The 18,367-nt window shown below is 50.6% G+C and overlaps 2 protein-coding genes across 4 annotated transcripts; both read left to right on the top strand.

Annotated features, from left to right (window-relative positions):
- The first annotated feature begins 54 nt into the window (after positions 1 to 54).
- LOC125019001 (basic proline-rich protein-like) lies at positions 55 to 3,427 on the top strand. Its single transcript, XM_047603499.1, has 7 exons — positions 55 to 1,065; positions 1,150 to 1,200; positions 1,335 to 1,528; positions 1,618 to 1,660; positions 1,938 to 2,063; positions 2,250 to 2,357; positions 3,185 to 3,427. Exons 1-7 carry the CDS (start codon positions 376 to 378, stop codon positions 3,425 to 3,427), a joined length of 1,455 nt encoding a protein of 484 aa, XP_047459455.1. The 5' UTR covers positions 55 to 375.
- Positions 2,633 to 18,214, top strand: si:dkeyp-121d4.3 (serine/arginine repetitive matrix protein 2). Of its 3 annotated transcripts, none has more exons than XM_047603311.1 (15): positions 2,633 to 3,403; positions 4,377 to 4,523; positions 4,799 to 5,014; positions 7,068 to 7,286; positions 7,927 to 8,073; positions 8,198 to 8,434; positions 8,901 to 9,140; positions 9,624 to 9,836; positions 9,920 to 10,024; positions 10,123 to 10,260; positions 10,599 to 10,706; positions 10,797 to 10,834; positions 11,217 to 13,527; positions 13,631 to 13,742; positions 13,879 to 17,406. In XM_047603311.1, exons 2-15 carry the CDS (start codon positions 4,518 to 4,520, stop codon positions 13,932 to 13,934), a joined length of 4,146 nt encoding a protein of 1,381 aa, XP_047459267.1. In that variant the 5' UTR covers positions 2,633 to 3,403; positions 4,377 to 4,517; the 3' UTR covers positions 13,935 to 17,406. The 3 variants fall into 3 exon arrangements, with proteins under 3 accessions (XP_047459267.1, XP_047459265.1, XP_047459266.1); XM_047603309.1 differs by lacking the exon at positions 13,879 to 17,406 and adding an exon at positions 17,450 to 18,214 and having other exon boundaries at positions 2,644 to 3,403; XM_047603310.1 differs by lacking the exon at positions 13,879 to 17,406 and adding an exon at positions 17,450 to 18,214 and having other exon boundaries at positions 2,646 to 3,403; positions 8,931 to 9,140.
- The last annotated feature ends 153 nt before the right edge of the window (positions 18,215 to 18,367 follow it).

Below are 18,367 nucleotides of genomic sequence, written 5' to 3'. Positions count from 1 at the left end.
GACCGCAGCGAATATAAAATGTACAGAAGGAACACGGGGACATCAGCGTAGAGGATTTATCGGCGAGGGCATTTTCAATTTTGGAGCCTCTAGCGGCCACTCGATGAACTGCAATTTTATTGCACTTCCGCATCGCTCAGACCCGGATGTTGATGCCTGCTGTTTACCAACGAAGAAGAAGAAGAAGAAGAAGAAGGAGGAGACGGAGCCATGGAGCAGTGGCGGAGGAGTCTGCTCAGAGTTCGGCTTTAAACGTTTTATTCCCGCGGTAAATATTGACGCTACAGCGGCTCAGTGACTATAAACGGACTCTGCTACGAGCTCCGAGCTAACGCAGCTAGCTCCTGAGCTACATCCGTCCTCCCCCCTGAGGACATGGGCCGAGGAAAGGCACCGACGCGGGGCAGACCTCCTGTTGGACCCCCGCTGGAGGACGGACCCCCGTTCGACATGGGCTGGGGGCCTCCCCCTCCCGGTGGCTGGGGCCCCCCTCCCCCTGAAGCCTGGGGGCCTCCCCCTCCCGGTGGCTGGGGGCCTCCTCCTCCTGGTGGCTGGGGGCCTCCTCCTCCTGGTGGCTGGGGTCCTTCTCCTCCCAGTTACTGGCGTCCTCCTTCTCCGGGGGCCTGGGGCCCTCCTTCCCCTGACGGATGGCCTCCACCGCCGGAGGGATGGGACCTCAGAGGGCCCCCCCCTCCAGACTGGCATCCTCGGGCCCTCCCGCCTCCAGGCTGGGGGCCTTATCCCGATGACTGGCCGCTGCCTCCAGAGGACTGGGGTCGCCACCCCGACCACTGGAGGCCTCCTCACCCCGACCCCTGGAGGCGTCCTCCTGAGGGCTGGGGGCCTCCTGGCTGGGGTCCGGACGGTCGCCCCGACCCGTGGGGGCCCGAGCCGGGTCCCCCAGTACCTATCCCCCCCCCTCCTGTCGGAGTCCCTCCTCCTGCTGGAGTTCCTCCCCCGGACCCCTCGGCCTTCGGTCCCATGGCTCTGCCCCCTGTCCCCCCCCCGGGCTGCGTGCCTCCGTTTGGGTTCCCGGCTTGTCCCCCCCCCGACTGGACCGGAGAGGTGAGTGTGTCCCTGCTTGTCTCTGAGCGTCACAGACTGGTCCTGGGTGGTTAGACTCACGTGGTCTCGTCTCTTTGGTTCCAGCCTGTGGTGGAGGAGCCGATGCTGAACCCCCCCCCGGAGCAGCCGGAGTGGGTGAGTCCAGACGGGATCCGACCTGACGCCTGAACGTTGCCATGGACGCAGAGGATCTGATTGATCCACATCAACCTGATTAATCTGATTAAACTTTAATTGCTACTAACGATGAATTCATTCTTATTGTCCAGATCAAAGCTCTGATCTCGGCTCCGGCCACGGAGTCGACTCCCGGTGAGACCAAGTCCTCCGAGGAGGTGGGGGTCTCCAAGGCGCCGGCGGCCGAGTCGCTGGCGGCTCCGCCTCCTCCCCCCGCCCCCCCCAAACCCAAACCGGCTAAGACTCACAAGGCCCTGGGGCTTCTGGGAAAACGCACCTTTGATAAGTAAGCGTGTGGTGGAGGTTTGAGTCGAGCTCGTCTCAGTCATTGTCTCACTTCCTGTCTTCTTCTTCTTCTGTGGTGTCCGTCTTCAGGCCTCCTCCAGGCAGGTCCACAGGGATCATCTCCTTCATCGGGGTGAGGAAACAAACGTCATGTTAATGTGAAGGAGAAGAAGAAGGTCCACCTGTCACTGACCTCCTCCTCCTCCTGTTCCTCCTCCTCCTCTTCTTCCTCCTCCTCCTCCTCCTCCTCCCCCTCCTCCCCCTCCTCCTCCTCCTGTCCTCCTCCTCCTCTTATCCTCTCCTCCTCTCTCCTCCTCCTCCTCCCCTCCCTCCTCCTCCTCCTCCTCTCCTCCATCCTCCTCTCTCCTTCATCTCCTCACCTCATCTCCCTCCTCCTCCTCCTCCTGCAGCCATCGTTCGGCTACATTGAGCGAGAGGACCTGGAGAAGTTCACCTTCACCTTCAACGCTTTCTTTGGGAACCCTAAGGCCATGACGCCCGGGGTCAGAGTTCACTTCACCGGCTGCAAACAGAAGGTGAGTCAGTGTGTCTGTGTGTGTGTGTGTGTGTGTGTGTGTGTGTGTGTCTGTGTGTGTGTGAGTGTGTGTGTCTGTGTGTGTGTGAGTGTGTGTGTCTGTGTGTGTGTGTGTCTGTCTGTGTGTGTGTGTGTATCTCCTTTAGTTTGTGTATTTGTTTGTGGACGTCCTGGTGTGTGTCTTTAGGACAGCGCCATAGCAACAGATGTGAAAGTGGCTCCAGGAGGAACAGAGAACGTGGATCCAGAATCTAGAGCGGTCATCACCACGACCGCAGGTCAATCTGCCTCGCCTGTCTCTCTTCTGTCCTCTGTCGTTTCTTCTGCCTCTCCCTCTTTCATCGCGTCCATGTCTGTGATCCAAATCTACGTCCCTCTGTCTGTCCCACTTCTGAGCCCTGGTCAGTCTGTCCCTCCGTCCCTCTGTCTGTCCATCTGTATGTCCATCTGTCTGTCTGTCTGTCCCTTTGTCTGTCCCTCCGTCCCTCTGTCTGTCTGTCTGTCTGTCTGTCCATCTGTCTGTCCCTCTGTCTGTCCCTCTGTCTGTCCATCTGTATGTCCCTCTGTCCCTTTGTCTGTCCCTCCGTCCCTCTGTCTGTCCCTCCGTCCCTCTGTCTGTCTGTCTGTCTGTCCATCTGTATGTCCCTCTGTCTGTCTGTCCCTCTGTCCATCCAGATTAGAGTCATAATAAGTCAATAATAACCAACATGTGTTTTAAGAGAGAATTTAAATGACACACACACATAGAAACACACACATAGAAACACACACACATAGAAACACACACACATAGAAACACACACACATAGAAACACACACATAGAAACACACACATAGAAACACACACACATAGAAACACACACACATAGAAACACACACACATAGAAACAACAATGTAAGTGTGAGAAGTTAGCGTGTGTTTGACCCCCCTGGTCTCTGGTCCCTGGTCTCTGGTCCCTGGTCCCTGGTCTCTGGTCCCTGGTCCCTGGTCTCTGGTCTCTGGTCTCTGGTCCCTGGTCCCTGGTCCCTGGTCCCTGGTCTCTGGTCCCTGGTCCCTGGTCCCTGGTCTCTGGTCCCTGGTCCCTGGTCCCTGGTCTCTGGTCCCTGGTCTTCTTCGAGCAGCCTGGAGAGAGACAGTACCCGGGGCAGGTCTACGTCAACATCGGGCCCCTGAGGACCAACCTGACCTACGACCGGAGGGACAGTTCAGTGACGCTGCTGAAGAACGACCAGGTCCTCATCAACCTGCTGACGGACATCGTCACTGAGAAGAGGAGGGCCACCAACATCCGGCCCCAGATCCCAGCCACCTTCAGCCACACCAAGGAGGCCAGGGAGAAGGTCAGGAGCCCCCACATACTCTGAGGGTTGGGGGGGGGGAGGTCTAGTCTGGGTCTGGTCTGAGTCTGGGTCTGGTCTGGGTCTAGTCTGGGTCTGGTCTGGGTCTGGGTCTAGTCTGGGTCTGGGTCTAGTCTGGGTCTGGGTCTAGTCTGGGTTTAATCTGGGTCTGGGTCTGGGTCTAGTCTGGGTCTGGGTCTAGTCTGGGTCTGGGTCTAGTCTGGGTTTAATCTGGGTCTGGGTCTGGGTCTGGGTCTGGGTCTGGGTCTAGTCTGGGTCTAGTCTGGGTCTGATCTGAGTCTGGGTCTAGCCTATGTCTGGGTCTGGTCTGGGTGTGGGTCTAGTCTGGGTCTAGTCTGGGTCTGATCTGAGTCTGGGTCTAGTCTGGGTCTAGTCTGGGTCTAGTCTGGGTCTGGTCTGAGTCTGGGTCTAGTCTGGGTCTGGGTCTGGGTCTGGGTCTAGTCTGAGTCTGGTCTGGGTCTGGGTCTGGGTCTGGATCTGGTCTGGGTCTGGGTCTAGTCTGAGTCTGGGTCTGGGTCTAGTCTGGGTCTAGTCTGGGTCTGATCTGAGTCTGGGTCTAGCCTATGTCTGGGTCTGGTCTGGGTGTGGGTCTAGTCTGGGTCTAGTCTGGGTCTAGTCTGGGTCTGGGTCTAGTCTGAGTCTGGTCTGGGTCTGGGTCTGGGTCTGGGTCTGGGTCTAGTCTGAGTCTGGTCTGGGTCTGGGTCTGGGTCTGGGTCTGGATCTGTTCTGGGTCTGGGTCTAGTCTGGGTTTAATCTGGGTCTGGGTCTGGGTCTAGTCTCGGTCTGGGTCTGGGTCTGGGTCTTGTCTGGGTGTGGGTCTAGTCTGGGTCTGGGTCTAGTCTGGGTTTAATCTGGGTCTGGGTCTGGGTCTGGGTCTAGTCTCGGTCTGGGTCCAGTCTGGGTCTGGGTCTGGGTCCGGGTCCTGGGGTTAAATGTGTCTCTGGTCCTGGTTCAGGGCGTCATTCTGAGCCTGAAGGACAACGAAGGCGTCCTCAGGTCGGACAAACATGGAGACGTCCCCTTTGACGTCAAAGAGAACTTCAGCGACGTAGAATTCACCAGCGAGGACGTCAACGAGGAGGTGGAGTTCACCGTCATGGAGGTACGAAGACGTGTGTCCCTGTGTTCCCACCCCACTACGTCCCCGTGTCCTCACCCCACTACGTCCCCGTGTCCTCACCTCATTACGTCCCCGTGTCCTCCCCCCACTACGTCCCCGTGTCCTCCCCCCACTACGTCCCCGTGTCCCCACCCCACTACGTCCCCGTGTCCTCACCTCATTACGTCCCCGTGTCCTCACCTCATTACGTCCCCGTGTCCTCACCTCATTACGTCCTCTTGTCCTCACCTCATTACGTCCTCTTGTCCCGTCCTCAGCTCAGAGCAGGAAAGCGAGCCATCCGGATCCGTCGGGTCAAGGAGCCCCTCCTACTGACGCTCTGCAGCGAGGAGGCCGACGCCCACACCAGTGACACTGAGAAAGCCTCCACCCCTTCAGGGCGGAGCAACATGAAGCTGGAGGCGGGGCCCATGATGAAGCTGGACACGGAGCTGTACGAGGGCATCGTCAGCCAGCCCATCATCGAGCCCACGGTGAGGACACACCACGGCGGCCATGTTGTCTTTGTAGTGAAGCCGTCCAATCAGAGAAGAGAATGAGGTCACCTGTCTCACCTGCTTCCTGTCCACAAGAAGACAAACCTGAAGTGTCTTTGTCCAGTTCTACTTTCTGCTTCTTCTATTGGTTGTTGTTTTTCTGTGGTTTTAGTCAGTTTATATCCAACAGTAACTTCTGGTTTTAGTGGTTAGTGGTGGATTAATGTTAGCAATAGTTTAATGTTGGCAGTGGTTTGACGTTTTAGTCAGTGTAGTATCCAAAGTTAATCTGGTTTAACGTTAGCGTGGTTAACGTAGCGTGGTTAATGTTAGCAATAGTTTAATGTTGGCAGTGGTTTGACGTTAGCAGTGGTAGAAAAGTTAGCCATGGTTTAACGTTAGCGGTGGTAGTAACGTTAGCCGTGGTTTAAAGTTAGTGGTGGTTTGACGTTAGCAGTGGTTTAACGTTAGCTGTGGTTTAATGTTAGCAATAGTTTAATGATAGCTGTGGTTTAAAGTTAGCGGTGGTTTAGCGTTAGCGGTGGTTTAATGTTAGCAATAGTTTAATGTTAGCTTTTAAGTAGTTTAATGGATAGTTAGCTGTGGTTTAACGTTACTGTGGTTTAAACGTTAGCGTGTGGTTTAACGTTAGCCGTGGTTTAATTTAGCAATGTGTAATGTTAGCTGTGGTTTAACGTTACATGTGTTTAACGTTAGCCGTGGTTTAATGTTAGCTGTGGTTTAACGTTAGCTGTGGTTTAACGTTATCTGTGGTTTAACGTTAGCCGTGGTTTAACGTTAGCTGTTTTAATGTTAGCGTGGTTTAACGTTAGCTGTGGTTTAATGTTAGCTGTGGTTTAACGTTAGCAATAGTTTAATGTTAGCCGTGGTTTAACGTTAGCCGTGGTTTAATGTTAGCCGTGGTTTAACTGTTAGCCGTGGTTTAACTTAGCGTGTGTTTAACGTTAGCCGTGGTTTAATGTTTCAATGTTTATGTAGGTGGTTTAACGTTAGCCGTGGTTTAACATTAGCTGTGGTTTAACGTTAGCCGTGGTTTAATGTTAGCAATGGTTTAACGTTAGCCGTGGTTTAATGTTAGCTGTGGTTTAACGTTAGCTGTGGTTTAACGTTAGCCGTGGCTTAATGTTAGCAATAGTTTAACGTTAGCCGTGGTTTAACGTTAGCCGTGGTTTAATGTTAGCTGTGGTTTAACGTTATCTGTGGTTTAACGTTAACCGTGGTTTAACGTTAGCTGTGGTTTAACGTTAGCCGTGGTTTAATGTTAGCAATAGTTTAATGTTAGCTGTGGTTTAACGTTATCTGTGGTTTAACGTTAGCCGTGGTTTAATGTTAGCTGTGGTTTAACGTTAGCTGTGGTTTAACGTTATCTGTGGTTTAACGTTAGCCGTGGTTTAACGTTAGCTGTGGTTTATCGTTAGCCGTGGTTTAACGTTAGCTGTGGTTTAATGTTAGCTGTGGTTTAACGTTAGCAATAGTTTAATGTTAGCCGTGGTTTAACGTTAGCCGTGGTTTAATGTTAGCCGTGGTTTAATGTTAGCCGTGGTTTAACATTAGCGGTGGTTTAACGTTAGCCGTGGTTTAATGTTATCAATAGTTTAATGTTAGCGGTGGTTTAACGTTAGCCGTGGTTTAACATTAGCTGTGGTTTAACGTTAGCCGTGGTTTAATGTTAGCAATGGTTTAACGTTAGCCGTGGTTTAATGTTAGCTGTGGTTTAACGTTAGCTGTGGTTTAACGTTAGCCCAGTGGCTATATGTTAGCAATAGTTTAACGTTAGCCGTGGTTTAACGTTAGCCGTGGTTTAATGTTAGCTGTGGTTTAACGTTAGCTGTGGTTTAACGTTAGCCGTGGTTTAATGTTAGCAATAGTTTAACGTTAGCCGTGGTTTAACGTTAGCCGTGGTTTAACGTTAGCTGTGGTTTAACGTTAGCCGTGGTTTAATGTTAGCAATAGTTTAACGTTAGCCGTGGTTTAAGGTTCAGACCTCCCTGGTCCAGGTTCAGGCCTTGATGCTCTGGTCCTCCTGCAGGCCACCATGCTGGGCTACCCGGGTCAGATCCACGCCAACATCGGGCCCCTGAGGACCAACGTGACCTTCGACCACCGGGACTGTGGCGTGACGCTGCTGAAGAACGACCACGTGTTGATCAACCTGCTGGTGGACGTGGTGACGGGGAAGAGGAGGGCGGCCAACATCAGACCCAAGATCCCCTTCACCTTCAGCTACACCAAGGAGACCCGGGAGCTGGTAACACGGCCCACACCACCATCCATTTAGTCCAGTCCTCCTCCTAGGGGGGACACTAAAACCCAGAGGCCACATCCAGAGAAACTCCTGCTGAGAGCGGATAATGGATCATTAAAGGCAGCAGGACGAGAGAGTAATAAAACAACACAGTTTATACAAAAATATGAAAATATACATGAAGTTATACAAAAAATAAAAGTTCTAACTTTCCAACCTGGATGTGAACGTGACTGGATTATATATTTATTATGTTACATATATTATTATTGAGGTAGTATGAGTAATAAAAACTAAATATGCATTTATGTGCATTTTTCTCACACAGTCACTCGTATTAAATCCCGTCCTCCATGTCTCCCTGACTGTCGCTCTTTCTGGAGGTTTTATATTGTTATATGTTCAGGGCTTATAATTAGGGTTTTGTATTTGAACCCTGTCCTTGAAAGACATCTAGGAATAAAATATTATTATCATTATTATGAACCAGTTTGTACCGACGCCTGTTTTCAAATCGAATTAGAAATAAAAGCCGTGTGTCTTTGGTGAATTTGTGGTGAAAGTTAGCCCAGTACGGTAAACGCGCTCTGTCAGCTGATTGGGTGTTGCTGTGGTTGCCGTGGTAACCGTGCCTGTCTCTCAGGGCGTCATCACCGGCCTCTCAGCCGACGAAGGCGTCATCAGCTCAGAGGAACATGGAGAGATTCCCTTCGACATCAGCGAGAACTTCAGCGACTCCGAGTTCAACCCCAGCGACCTCCACAAGGAGGTGGAGTTCACCGTGGCCCTGGTGAGTCCAGCACAAGCACCCAGGACCAGGTCTCCTCCTCCTCCTCCTCCTCCTCCTCCTCCTCCTCCTCCTCCTCCTCCTCCTTCTCTGTCAGAACCTGGTCTATTTGTTTCTGTCTCTGCAGGTGAAATCGAAGAAGAGAGCCATCAGGCTGAGGAGGGCGAGGAGGATCGAGGACCAGATCCTGCATGAGCAGAAACTACGAGAGGAAGAGGAGAAGAAGAAGAAAGAGGAGGAGAAGAAGAAGAAGGAGGAGGAGGAGCAGGAGAGGAGGAAGAGGGATGAAGAGGAGTGTGAGAGGGAAGTGGAGAAAAGGAAGAAGGAGGAGGTGGCGGCGGCGTTGGCGGCCGCTAAAGACAAGGTGAGGACTAGCTCCTTCCAGGGAGGAGCAATAAAGCTAAGGATGCTAAGCTAATAGCTCTTCACTGGCAAAGAAGAACCCAAATCAGTGTGGTTACTACCGTTAGCATCGGCACCGTTAGCATTATGGCAACGTTAGCATTATGGCAACGTTAGCATTATGGCACCGTTAGCACTATGGCAACGTTAGCATTATGGCAACGTTAGTATTATGGCACCGTTAGCATCAGTACCGTTAGCATCAGTACCGTTAGCATTATGGCAACGTTAGCATTATGGCACCGTTAGCATCAGTACCGTTAGCATTATGGCACCGTTAGCATTATGGCAACGTTAGCATCAGTACCGTTAGCATTATGGCACCGTTAGCATTATGGCAACGTTAGCATCAGTACCGTTAGCATTATGGCAACGTTAGATCAGCACCGATTTTAAAATCAGTGTCTTTCTTCAACTCCGTCCTTCAGTCCGTGACGTGTCCTCATGTCTTCCTGCAGTGGACGCCACTCGGGTACACGATCAGGATCCCAGACACCATGGACGACATCAGCAAGGACCGCTTCCAAGGAACCGTCCTCAAAGCCATCTCCAAACACCCCCGCAAGGAGGTCAAGAAGGAGCCTGAGGACACCACCGAGGACACCACCACGAAGGACGCCACGGAGGACGCCACGGAGGACGGAGGACAGGCTGAGGACAAAGGACAGGTGAATAAAAGATCCTCAAAGATTGTCAGGGACCAGTTTTATGGGGACCTCTGGTGATCTGGATTAATGTCAAAGGTTGTCTAACCTAGAGTTTTATTATCACCCAGGTAGAACTAGTCCTGGTTGAATAGGGGGTATCTCTGGACCACAGGACCAGGTCCCAGGTAGAACTAGTCCTGGTTGAATAGGGGGTATCTCTGGACCACGGGACCAGGTCCCAGGTAGAACTAGTCCTGGTTGAATAGGGGGGATCTCTGGACCACGGGACCAGGTCCCAGGTAGAACTAGTCCTGGTTGAATAGGGGGTATCTCTGGACCACAGGACCAGGTCCCAGGTAGAACTAGTCCTGGTTGAATAGGGGGCATCTCTGGACCACAGGACCAGGTCCCAGGTAGAACTAGTCCTGGTTGAATAGGGGGGATCTCTGGACCACAGGACCAGGTCCCAGGTAGAACTGTGAAGGATTGGCTCTGCTCCTGCAGGTGAAAATCAAAGTGGAGAAAATGGATGAAGAGGAGAAGACGGAGGTGGAGGAACAGGATGGAGACGAGGAGAAGAAAGATGGAGGAGGGGGTGGAGCCAAGCTAGACCCAGAGCTGGGACGTCTGGTCATGACCATCAACGGTCAACAGAAGCAGCTCAGCTTCGGCCCCAGAGACCTCCTGACAGGGGCCACCATGCTGGACGGAGACAAGGTGAGGACAGAGACCACATGTTAGAGACTAGGACACGTAGAGACTCCAGAGTCGAGTTCCTGAGTATCGTGTTTCCTCTGAAGGTGCGTTTCAACGTCGCCACCAACCAGGAGACCAAAGAGGAGCGAGCCACCTTCGTGGAGATCCTCCCAGACTCGTTCGAGGAGTCCACTGAGCAGCGGCGCCACGTAAGACCCTCACACCGGGGGGGGCTCGTTTTAGGTTCCTCATATTCCTACGTGGGACCAGCTTTTAACTCTCCGTGGGTCGGATCTTTTCCAACCAGGGCATCGTGATCGAGTTCTCGGAGGACTCGGGGCTCATCAAGTGCTCTCAGAACCCTCAGCTCTACTTCCACATGTCGGAGGTGATCGAGAAGAAGAAGCTGGAGCTGAACGAGAAGGTGGAGTTCAGCGTCGTCCCGGTGAGTTCAGATCCGCTGTAAGCTAACAGTCACCAAGGCTACATGCTACATATCAGTGCTAAGCTAACAGTCACCAAGGCCATATGCTACATATCAATACTAGACTAACAGTCATCAAGGCTACATGCTACATGTCAATGCTAAGCTAACGTTCACTGCTGTATGGCTGCATTGTGGTTATTATCTGTAGTAGCACTATTAGCCCACTCGATGGAGGTAAATGGTTCGGATTCCAGTCACCGTTGAGTCGGTGTCGGGCGGACGAGGTGTGTCGTGGATTTCAGGATGTGTTTAAATTTGAGCTTGTTTGGTCTAAAATGTGTCATTGTTTGTCCAAGCATGAGACGGCCGAGGGGGGGAACCAGGCCATCAGGATCAAACGTTACACCGAGAGCGTTTTCCTCCCCACTCGGAAACTCGGAGGAGTCAGTGCAGCCAAAGGAAAGGTAACCAGGACCGGCTTATGTTCATTCACTCACAGCGTGGGAGGACGTGAAGTGACCGTTGTGCTTCTGTTGGTTTGTCTCTTTTTGTAGATGACCATCAAGCTGACAAAGGCCTTAGAGGAATCTGAGTGAGTTTGAGAGGTTTTCTGCTCTTATTACTACTTTAACCTGTGTTATAACTCCTTAGATGGTAGAGTGGAAAGGAGACGTAAACATAAACACAACAGTTAAAAGAAGATGGAGTCAGAGTTTGTGTGAGTAAAAAGAAAAAAGTTTGATAAAAACAGAAAACTACTAACACAAGAACACAAGTGTGAGGGAGTGTGGGACGAGGTCAGTCTGATCCTCCACTCGGAACAAAACTCAAACCAAAACCTGGCTCTTAGCCACAAAAACACATCTTAATTAAAAATAAATTCAAAGGTGATGCCAGCACTAAAACCAACTAAAACCAACCAGAGATGTACTACTAACCTCACTAACTGGTCTTAAAACAACTTGTTATTTCAGGAAAGAAAAGCCAGAGACAGACAAGCTGAAGACTGTGGTGAAGAATCTCAGAGCACAAGACTCAAACAAGAACGTCCGACGGGATCACAGTGCGTCTAAATGTAGGTACACCAGGAGTCGCAGCAGGAGTCGCAGCAGGAGTCGCAGCAGAGGGAGGAGCAGGAGCAGAAGTCCTTCGAGGGACCAGTTCGGACGCATCATCAAGAGGAGACGAAGCTCCAGCGTCGAGCGTGGCAGCAGGAAATACAGGCACAGCCGGGAGAGGTCGCACCGGAGAACCAGGAGTCGCTCCAGGACTCGGAGCCGGAGCTCTAGTCGGAGCCGGAGCAGAGAGAGAAAAGAAGACCGGACCTCCAGGAAGAAGAGCAAAGCCAGCAGAGAGCTCGAAGAGAGACGTAAGAGGAGGAGGGAGCTGAGTCCGCCGCCCCCCAGGAGAGGAGGAGTCATGGACGACGAGCTGGCCAGGAAGAAGCGAGAGCTGGAGGAATTGAACGAGATGATCGCCTACAAAAAGTCTCTGGTGGAGGTGGACCCCGGACAGAGGACCTGCATAGACTATGACCACGGCAGGATAGCCGTCCCCCTGACGGAGTACAAACCGGTCCGATCCATCCTGAAGAAACGTCCTGAGGGTCCTGAGTACCACCATCGCTCTCCTTACGACGACCCCTACTACGACCGACCCTACAGTCCCTACCAGGACCGTCTCTATGGCGACCGCTACGCCAGCCGTCCCTACAGCGACCGCCTGTATGAAAGCCGACTCTATGGTGAAGCTCCCTACCTGCCGTCGTCCAGCCACCGCTACACTGACCGCTATGACGTTTACGACGAACCCTATGACGAACGCCACTATGAGCCGCCCTACGACCGTCCGTATGATCCATATGGTCTGGTCAAGCGAAGCCAGTCTCCAGAACCCCATCGCTCCTCGTCCCCGTCTCAGTCTGGACCAGTTCCTGCTGCCTCCACCCAACCTCTTGCTGCCCCGTCCTCTTCCCATCCTCCCTTCAGACCTCCCTCCCCCATGGAGTCTCCCCCTAGAAGCCCTTCTCCCAAACGGCAGCCATCTCCGGCTGAGAGGCCTCCTCTGGATCGTTTCCTCGACATGCTCAACAAAAAGGTGGACGCTGAAAAGAAATGTGAGCCGGTCCGTGTTGCTGATGACCTCCTTCCTCACGAGCGAGCGCTTCAGGATGGGAAGGGCTTCTCTCGGATCCTGGGATTGGCTCAGGAACCAGCTAGCAGTGGCCTACCCCTTGAAGTGGAGAAGAAGGAACCAGCCTCTAAGCTGTCCTCGGTAGAGTTGCCCAGCGAGGAATCAAAGACAGAACCTTACGACAAGATCCAGAGTCTACTCCGAAGCATTGGCCTGAAGCTGAGCACAGGAGACGTGTCCAAACTGGCTGGCAGAGCCCAGGAGAAGGGTTACGCTCCAAAGGCCTCGTCTGCAGAAAGAGAGATTTTATCATTCCCAGTGGAAGAACTGCGGACCCACAGACCGGGTTCTGTTGAATTGGATCAGATCCATTCCCCGTCCCCGGCCAGATCCTCCAGCCTGGAGCCGATCCGCCGTCGTAAAACTTCAGCGCTGCAGTACGAAGACTTCCTGGACCAGCAGGAGTTGGAGGCACTTAAGAAGGCGCAGCGGCTGCAGACTCTTACCAAGACAATGGGGAGCACTCCCTCCACCTCCACCTCTCCCAAACCTCCTCCCGGGCCTCCCCCCACTCACTACCAACACCCACCTCCGCCACTCAACTGGCCTCCTGGTATCATCTCCCAGATCTCCCCACCACAGACCTCCACCTCCGCTGGCATGGCCACTCCAGCTTCTCCTGCAGTGGGTGAACCACACCACAGACTGGGACCTCCTCCTGGACCTCCTCCACAGTGTCCAGCACAGCTTATTCCAGGACCTCCCCCTGGACCTCCTCCACGGCATCCCATTGGACAGCCTCCTTTCCCTCTACCTTCTAGAAATGCCGTCTTGCATTTTATGGGACAGCCTGATGCATCTCTACCCAGTACCTCCTCTTCGCAGCCTTTAAGCGCCTCTGCAGTAACACACCCACCATCATCAGCACCGGCAGCCTCATGTTCTACAGGCGACGACTCGTCGTCAGTCATCTCTACGACAGTGGCCAGATGTTTGAAGGTCATAGAGACGGTGAAATCTCTGGCTGCACAGCCCCCAGCAAAACAAGCCAAGTCAGTCCAGTTCAGTTTACCCACAGAGTCGCCATCAGTCGTGGTTCCTCAGACCTCAGCAGAGGCCGATGATGACGTCAAGACCAAGCAGAAGGAGAAGGTACGAGCAGCAGTGGTAGACGTACTCGAGAAGGTTATAGGCGCTAATCAAGATCAAAAGGACGACTGAAGTGTTAGATGTTAACGAGGGGTTTGTGTTGCAGCTGGATCTGTACAACCAGAGGCTTCTAGAAAAGAGAGACCAACAATACAAGGAGATGCTGGCCTCTAGGAAACAGGCAGACAGGAACAAGAATGGTTCCCTGATCCCTGCAGGTATTATAACTCACTCATATTTACATTCCATTAACGTCTGAATTACAGGAAGGACAGGAACGTGAATGAAACATGAATACAAGTAAACTGGTGCTTCTCATGTACATTTCTGTCACTGTTTTCTTTTTTCATTCAGTTCAGCAGGTTATTGTAGATCTCTTCCTTCCAGATAGTCCAGAGAAACTTGATTAGCCTCTGGATCTCTGGACACAATGTAGAAAGATTGAAGACGAGAACATGGCGACCAACTCAAGTATTGGTCGGATTCGCGAGGCCCCGCTGGTCCGTTAGGCCGGTGATAAATTCGCTCTGGTGGAAAAACGTCACGCAGTCGTAGATTCCCACGAGACTTGACAAGGGTCCGTTGACATTGATTAAACGTTCGGTCATTCTTCCGGTCGCCGTCCATTAGCGAAGCCCACACATCAAGACAAGAAGACGACTGAGGTCTGCGCTCCACACAGTAACGTCTCTTTCCTCTTCATACAGCGACTCATCAGTATCAAGGTTTCAAAGAAGATGTCAGTCTAGGGTTGACTGTAGTTAGATGAGACTGTTGGAGGGTTTAGAATATTTGCTAGAGTTAAGCATTGATTCTCTAAACGTTTACCCACACAGACAGGGAGAGGTTGAACAGTTTGTTAGTGTAACTGCCAGTGTAGATGCTGATACCTTTGACCTGAACACAACATTTAATTTAGGCTTGAGATTTCTATGTTGACTTGCTACGAATGTTCATTCTGAGGAGAATATTGCGTCTATGTAGGGAAATCTGTTTGACATAAAAGCATAAAAGAACCTATTCCTGAACAACAAGATACCTGCAGGACTAAAGCACCACACGTCTCTGAAGGTTCATCCAGGTAATACTTTATCCAAAAGGTGTTTTAAAAGAAGCAACTGGAATTATAGAGTTTTGAGGAGACACTCTTTAGACGTGAAGAAGCTACTCGGATGAGCAGTGAAACGTCTTCTCAAAACTCTACAAGTTCAGTGGCCTTCGTAAACTCCTTGTGGATCATGCTAAAAGATGCTAATATTAGCAGTGTAACCACTAATCTCTCCTGGGTAGGTTTGATCTGGTGCTTCTCAGTGATACAGACATTATGCCATTTCAGTAAACCAGGAACTTTTCTTCAGTTTTGCAGGAATGGTCACCTGGAGAAGAACCAGTAGAAACACGACCCTGGCTAATGTCTGTGCTGTGGCTCATAGCTCCAGCTAAAACTTCCAGTCTGTTCTTAAACCTGAGTAGTTGTTCTCTTTCATCACCATGTAGCTGAAACTGTTTATGAGTGGAAGCTAGGCTAGGACTATGTCTGGTCCAGGACTGAGGAGGCCTTCCAGGTTTGGGTGGCTTTTGCAGACATGGCTTAAATAGACCAGGAAATATCCAGCCAGAATGTGAGGATGAATCTAGGCCTTCATGTCACACGTAATTAATTAATGTTGATTATTCAGTAGCTAGTCCAGGATCTGCTCAATGTAGGAAGGGTTCAACTGTAAGACTTTGACTTTTCTTTAATTTGTTCCAGCTTTGACGTCTCATTTTAAACCCGTTCATATGTAACATCTCCATCTCTTCATCTTTGTTATGTTGAGGTTCACATTCGGGTAGTAGCCAGTATTTTTTCAGATGTAGCTACAGGTTTTGCTATAGTCTTCTAGGCTAGCTAGTTTAATGCTAATGTAATTTAGAAGCTACCGGTAAACGTTTCTCTCTTCTCTGCCAACAACGGACTGTATTATTTTAACTCGATGCAGGTTAAAGAGGTTTAGTATTAGATTAAGATCTGGTTAGTGGGCGGATGATAACAACTAAATTAACGTAAGCCATGTTCATGAAAGCCTTAAACATCGAGGCCTGTCCTGGCCGTTAGATCCGCTCTTACTCCGTGTTTAAACTAAAGGTTCCAGATGTTTGATTTGTCAATGTTGCAGATGTTGGGTTTTGAATTTTTGACGACGGTAAGTCTTTGAGTCAAGAGTGTCTCCGACTTCCCGGGATGTCCAGAAAACCCAGAGGACTGCTCAGAACATTTCCCATGAAAAGTAAAGACATCCTAATTAATTTTCAGTAATCTCTTTGTTGTTGTTAGTTTGTTAGCCAGGGCTAGCGCTGGTAGATTAACGTGTGAGATGTATTGGAGGCAGTTCTTTATACAAACCATGTTAAACAACCGTAAGACTTCAACTTGAACCGACACGTCTGCTACTGGGGCGCTAGCTACATGTTCTCATGAGCTTAAGAAGCTCCAGTCCAGATGGAGTGGTTAGAGTAGTTAGCTTAGCAAGCTAAAGCTGAGATACTCTTAAGTTGGACACATTGGGACAGAATCATGCTAAATGAAATCCTGTGTCTTCCACGTGATGTGATAAAACTGTGAATATATTGTCTTCCGGACTGTGAACTAGCTTGTGCTCACCCATTGATGCTAATGTTAGCTCACAAAGCTAATGTAAAAGAGGCGTCATTTAGGCCACCAGTTGGATAGCGTTAGCTTAAACACTTTTGTGGTGAGTATTTTTTAGAATATTTGAGTAATGCCATGTAGCCCCAACGTTTGGACTCTTTGATTATAAACTCTTTTACCTAATGCTAACGGTGATGCTAATCATTTAGCACTTAAAGCGGTGTCGATCAGTACAGGAAGTGATGCACTAGTTAACATCAGCAGTTAAAATGATACTTGTCACTGTCAAGATTTAGAATAACTTTATGAAATACTTAGCAGCAGTGTTACGTTAAATGCTAAATCTTAGCCATTAGTTAGTCTTCAGTCTGTGGCAATAGCTGTAGCTCTGGAGGCTAACACATCTACCCATTAGCATTTGCTTTGTACGTTTTGACTTAAGTTGCTGAAACTGCAACCGCAACTCTCTGGGTAGCCTTGCTTTAAGCTAACAGGTCTTTCAGGTGCATCCGAGTTAGCTTCACTTCACGGTCACTCGTGACAGTTCAGTCGAGTTAGATCCGTCACTTCAGACTGAAATACGGAGTTAAAGTTCAGAAACGGGAAATAAAATCTAACAGTTGGTTACATATAGGCTCATTAGCAGTCACGTTATAAATCTGTGGACGGTTTCTTTTTCTTTTTTCAGGACACAAAGTTGGACCTAATTTAACGCTCATACCATTTCCTCAACTAAACACTGGAGTCTGCATGAACCCTAATACGAGAGTAAAACAAGTTCAAACAATATTAATCAAGTTATCAGTGTTATGCTCAAATTTTAAGGACGTTGTTTTGCATGTTTGTCTGTTAGCTGTTAGCCGTTAGCTGTTAGCTAGGGACACGCTGTAAATAGCCATTGATACCATTCATCTGGTTTAAAATCTGAAGGTAGGTGATGATTTTAATCTCTGATCTGCCAGTAATTCTTAATTGTTTTACACATCGGTCTCTAGTTACATAACCGTGTTTGTGACGTTAGCCGTCGTCTTTGGGACTTTGTCAGATGTAATGAACCCAGCTTTAGTTTTAATTCTTTTATACAGTAAAGATCATTTGTGTAATGACGCCGGTAAAATGTGTCCTGATAGAACCAACTACTGAACCTACTCCAGCGGTTTTAGAGCAGCTGTCGGTCCATCTCCTGCTAAAAGAACATCCTTGTGGTCCGGCGGGTGTTTGACAGATGTTTGTGTCAGAGACGGTTTCGGATGGACTCAGAGTTCAGTAAATTTATCTTGTTGACATTTCCAGGCAAGCCGGCGAGCAGCGAGCCCAAGAACGTGTGGGTCTGTGGTCACTCGCTGGTTTACTGGGCCGAGTCGCGAGCCAAGTCTCCGGAGGTAGGTATGCAGCTGGGCATGGATCCCAGCAAGGTGGCCGTCTGGTGGAAGGGCATCCAGGGCATGACATGGTCTCAGCTCCTGCCCCAGCTCCACCAGCTGAAAGTCACCTGGCCCAACCCCGACGTCCTCATCATGCACCTGGGCGGCAACGACCTGAGCACCGACAGCCCCACCGACCTGCTGGCCTCCGTCAAGAAGGACCTGACCTCCATGAGGGCCATCTTCCCACAGTGCGTCCTGGTCTGGTCCAACATCCTCCCTCGCCGGGTGTGGCGCCACTCAGCCGACAACCATGAGGTCGACCTGGTCCGCACTACAGTCAACCGGCGGATCCAGAACATCATCTCAGAGCTGGGCGGAACCTCGTTGACCCACGACAACATCCGGTGTGGCGCCAACACGGGCCTGTACCGGGCCGACGGCGTCCATCTGTCCCCCAAAGGCATTGACGTCTTCAACCTCAACCTGCAGGACTTCCTGGAGAAGTGGGAGATGGACGCGACCTCCGGCTCCTAGAGGTTTTTATTCCTGACGGTGGCGAGGCGGATCAGAGCCGCTCGTACGTCACCGAACTCATCAAGAGGTTCATGTTTGTTTTGTTTAACACTTTCAGTCAGAATGTTGTTCTTGTGATTTTCTGATTTTCTGAAATAAAGTTTTCCAACATGGGTAACCTCAAGACTGATTGGTGAAACAAACGAATTCTGATGCCCGTTACAGCCAGGAAGTGAACCCTGAACAGGTTGCTATGGAAACACAGATATAAATCAGAGCAGTCAGGTCAGAGAAGATCCAGGAAACACTGTCAGGTCTAATCAGGGTCTAA

The sequence above is a fragment of the Mugil cephalus genome, chromosome 13, assembly GCF_022458985.1.
Source record: "Mugil cephalus isolate CIBA_MC_2020 chromosome 13, CIBA_Mcephalus_1.1, whole genome shotgun sequence".
Lineage (NCBI taxonomy): Eukaryota > Metazoa > Chordata > Actinopteri > Mugiliformes > Mugilidae > Mugil > Mugil cephalus.
The sequence above is the reverse complement of the archived record's forward strand: the minus strand, read 5'-3'. Positions and strand labels throughout refer to the sequence as shown.

Coding starts and splice junctions, on each gene's coding strand:
- LOC125019001 (XM_047603499.1), top strand. CDS start 376: ATGGGCCGAGGAAAGGCACCGACGCGGGGCAGACCTCCTGTTGGACCC. Junction 1,201..1,334: donor CCCCGGAGCAGCCGGAGTGG/GTGAGTCCAGAC, acceptor CTTATTGTCCAG/ATCAAAGCTCTGATCTCGGC. Junction 1,661..1,937: donor GGATCATCTCCTTCATCGGG/GTGAGGAAACAA, acceptor CTCCTCCTGCAG/CCATCGTTCGGCTACATTGA.
- si:dkeyp-121d4.3 (XM_047603309.1), top strand. Junction 7,287..7,926: donor CCAAGGAGACCCGGGAGCTG/GTAACACGGCCC, acceptor CCTGTCTCTCAG/GGCGTCATCACCGGCCTCTC. Junction 10,261..10,598: donor TGGAGTTCAGCGTCGTCCCG/GTGAGTTCAGAT, acceptor TGTTTGTCCAAG/CATGAGACGGCCGAGGGGGG.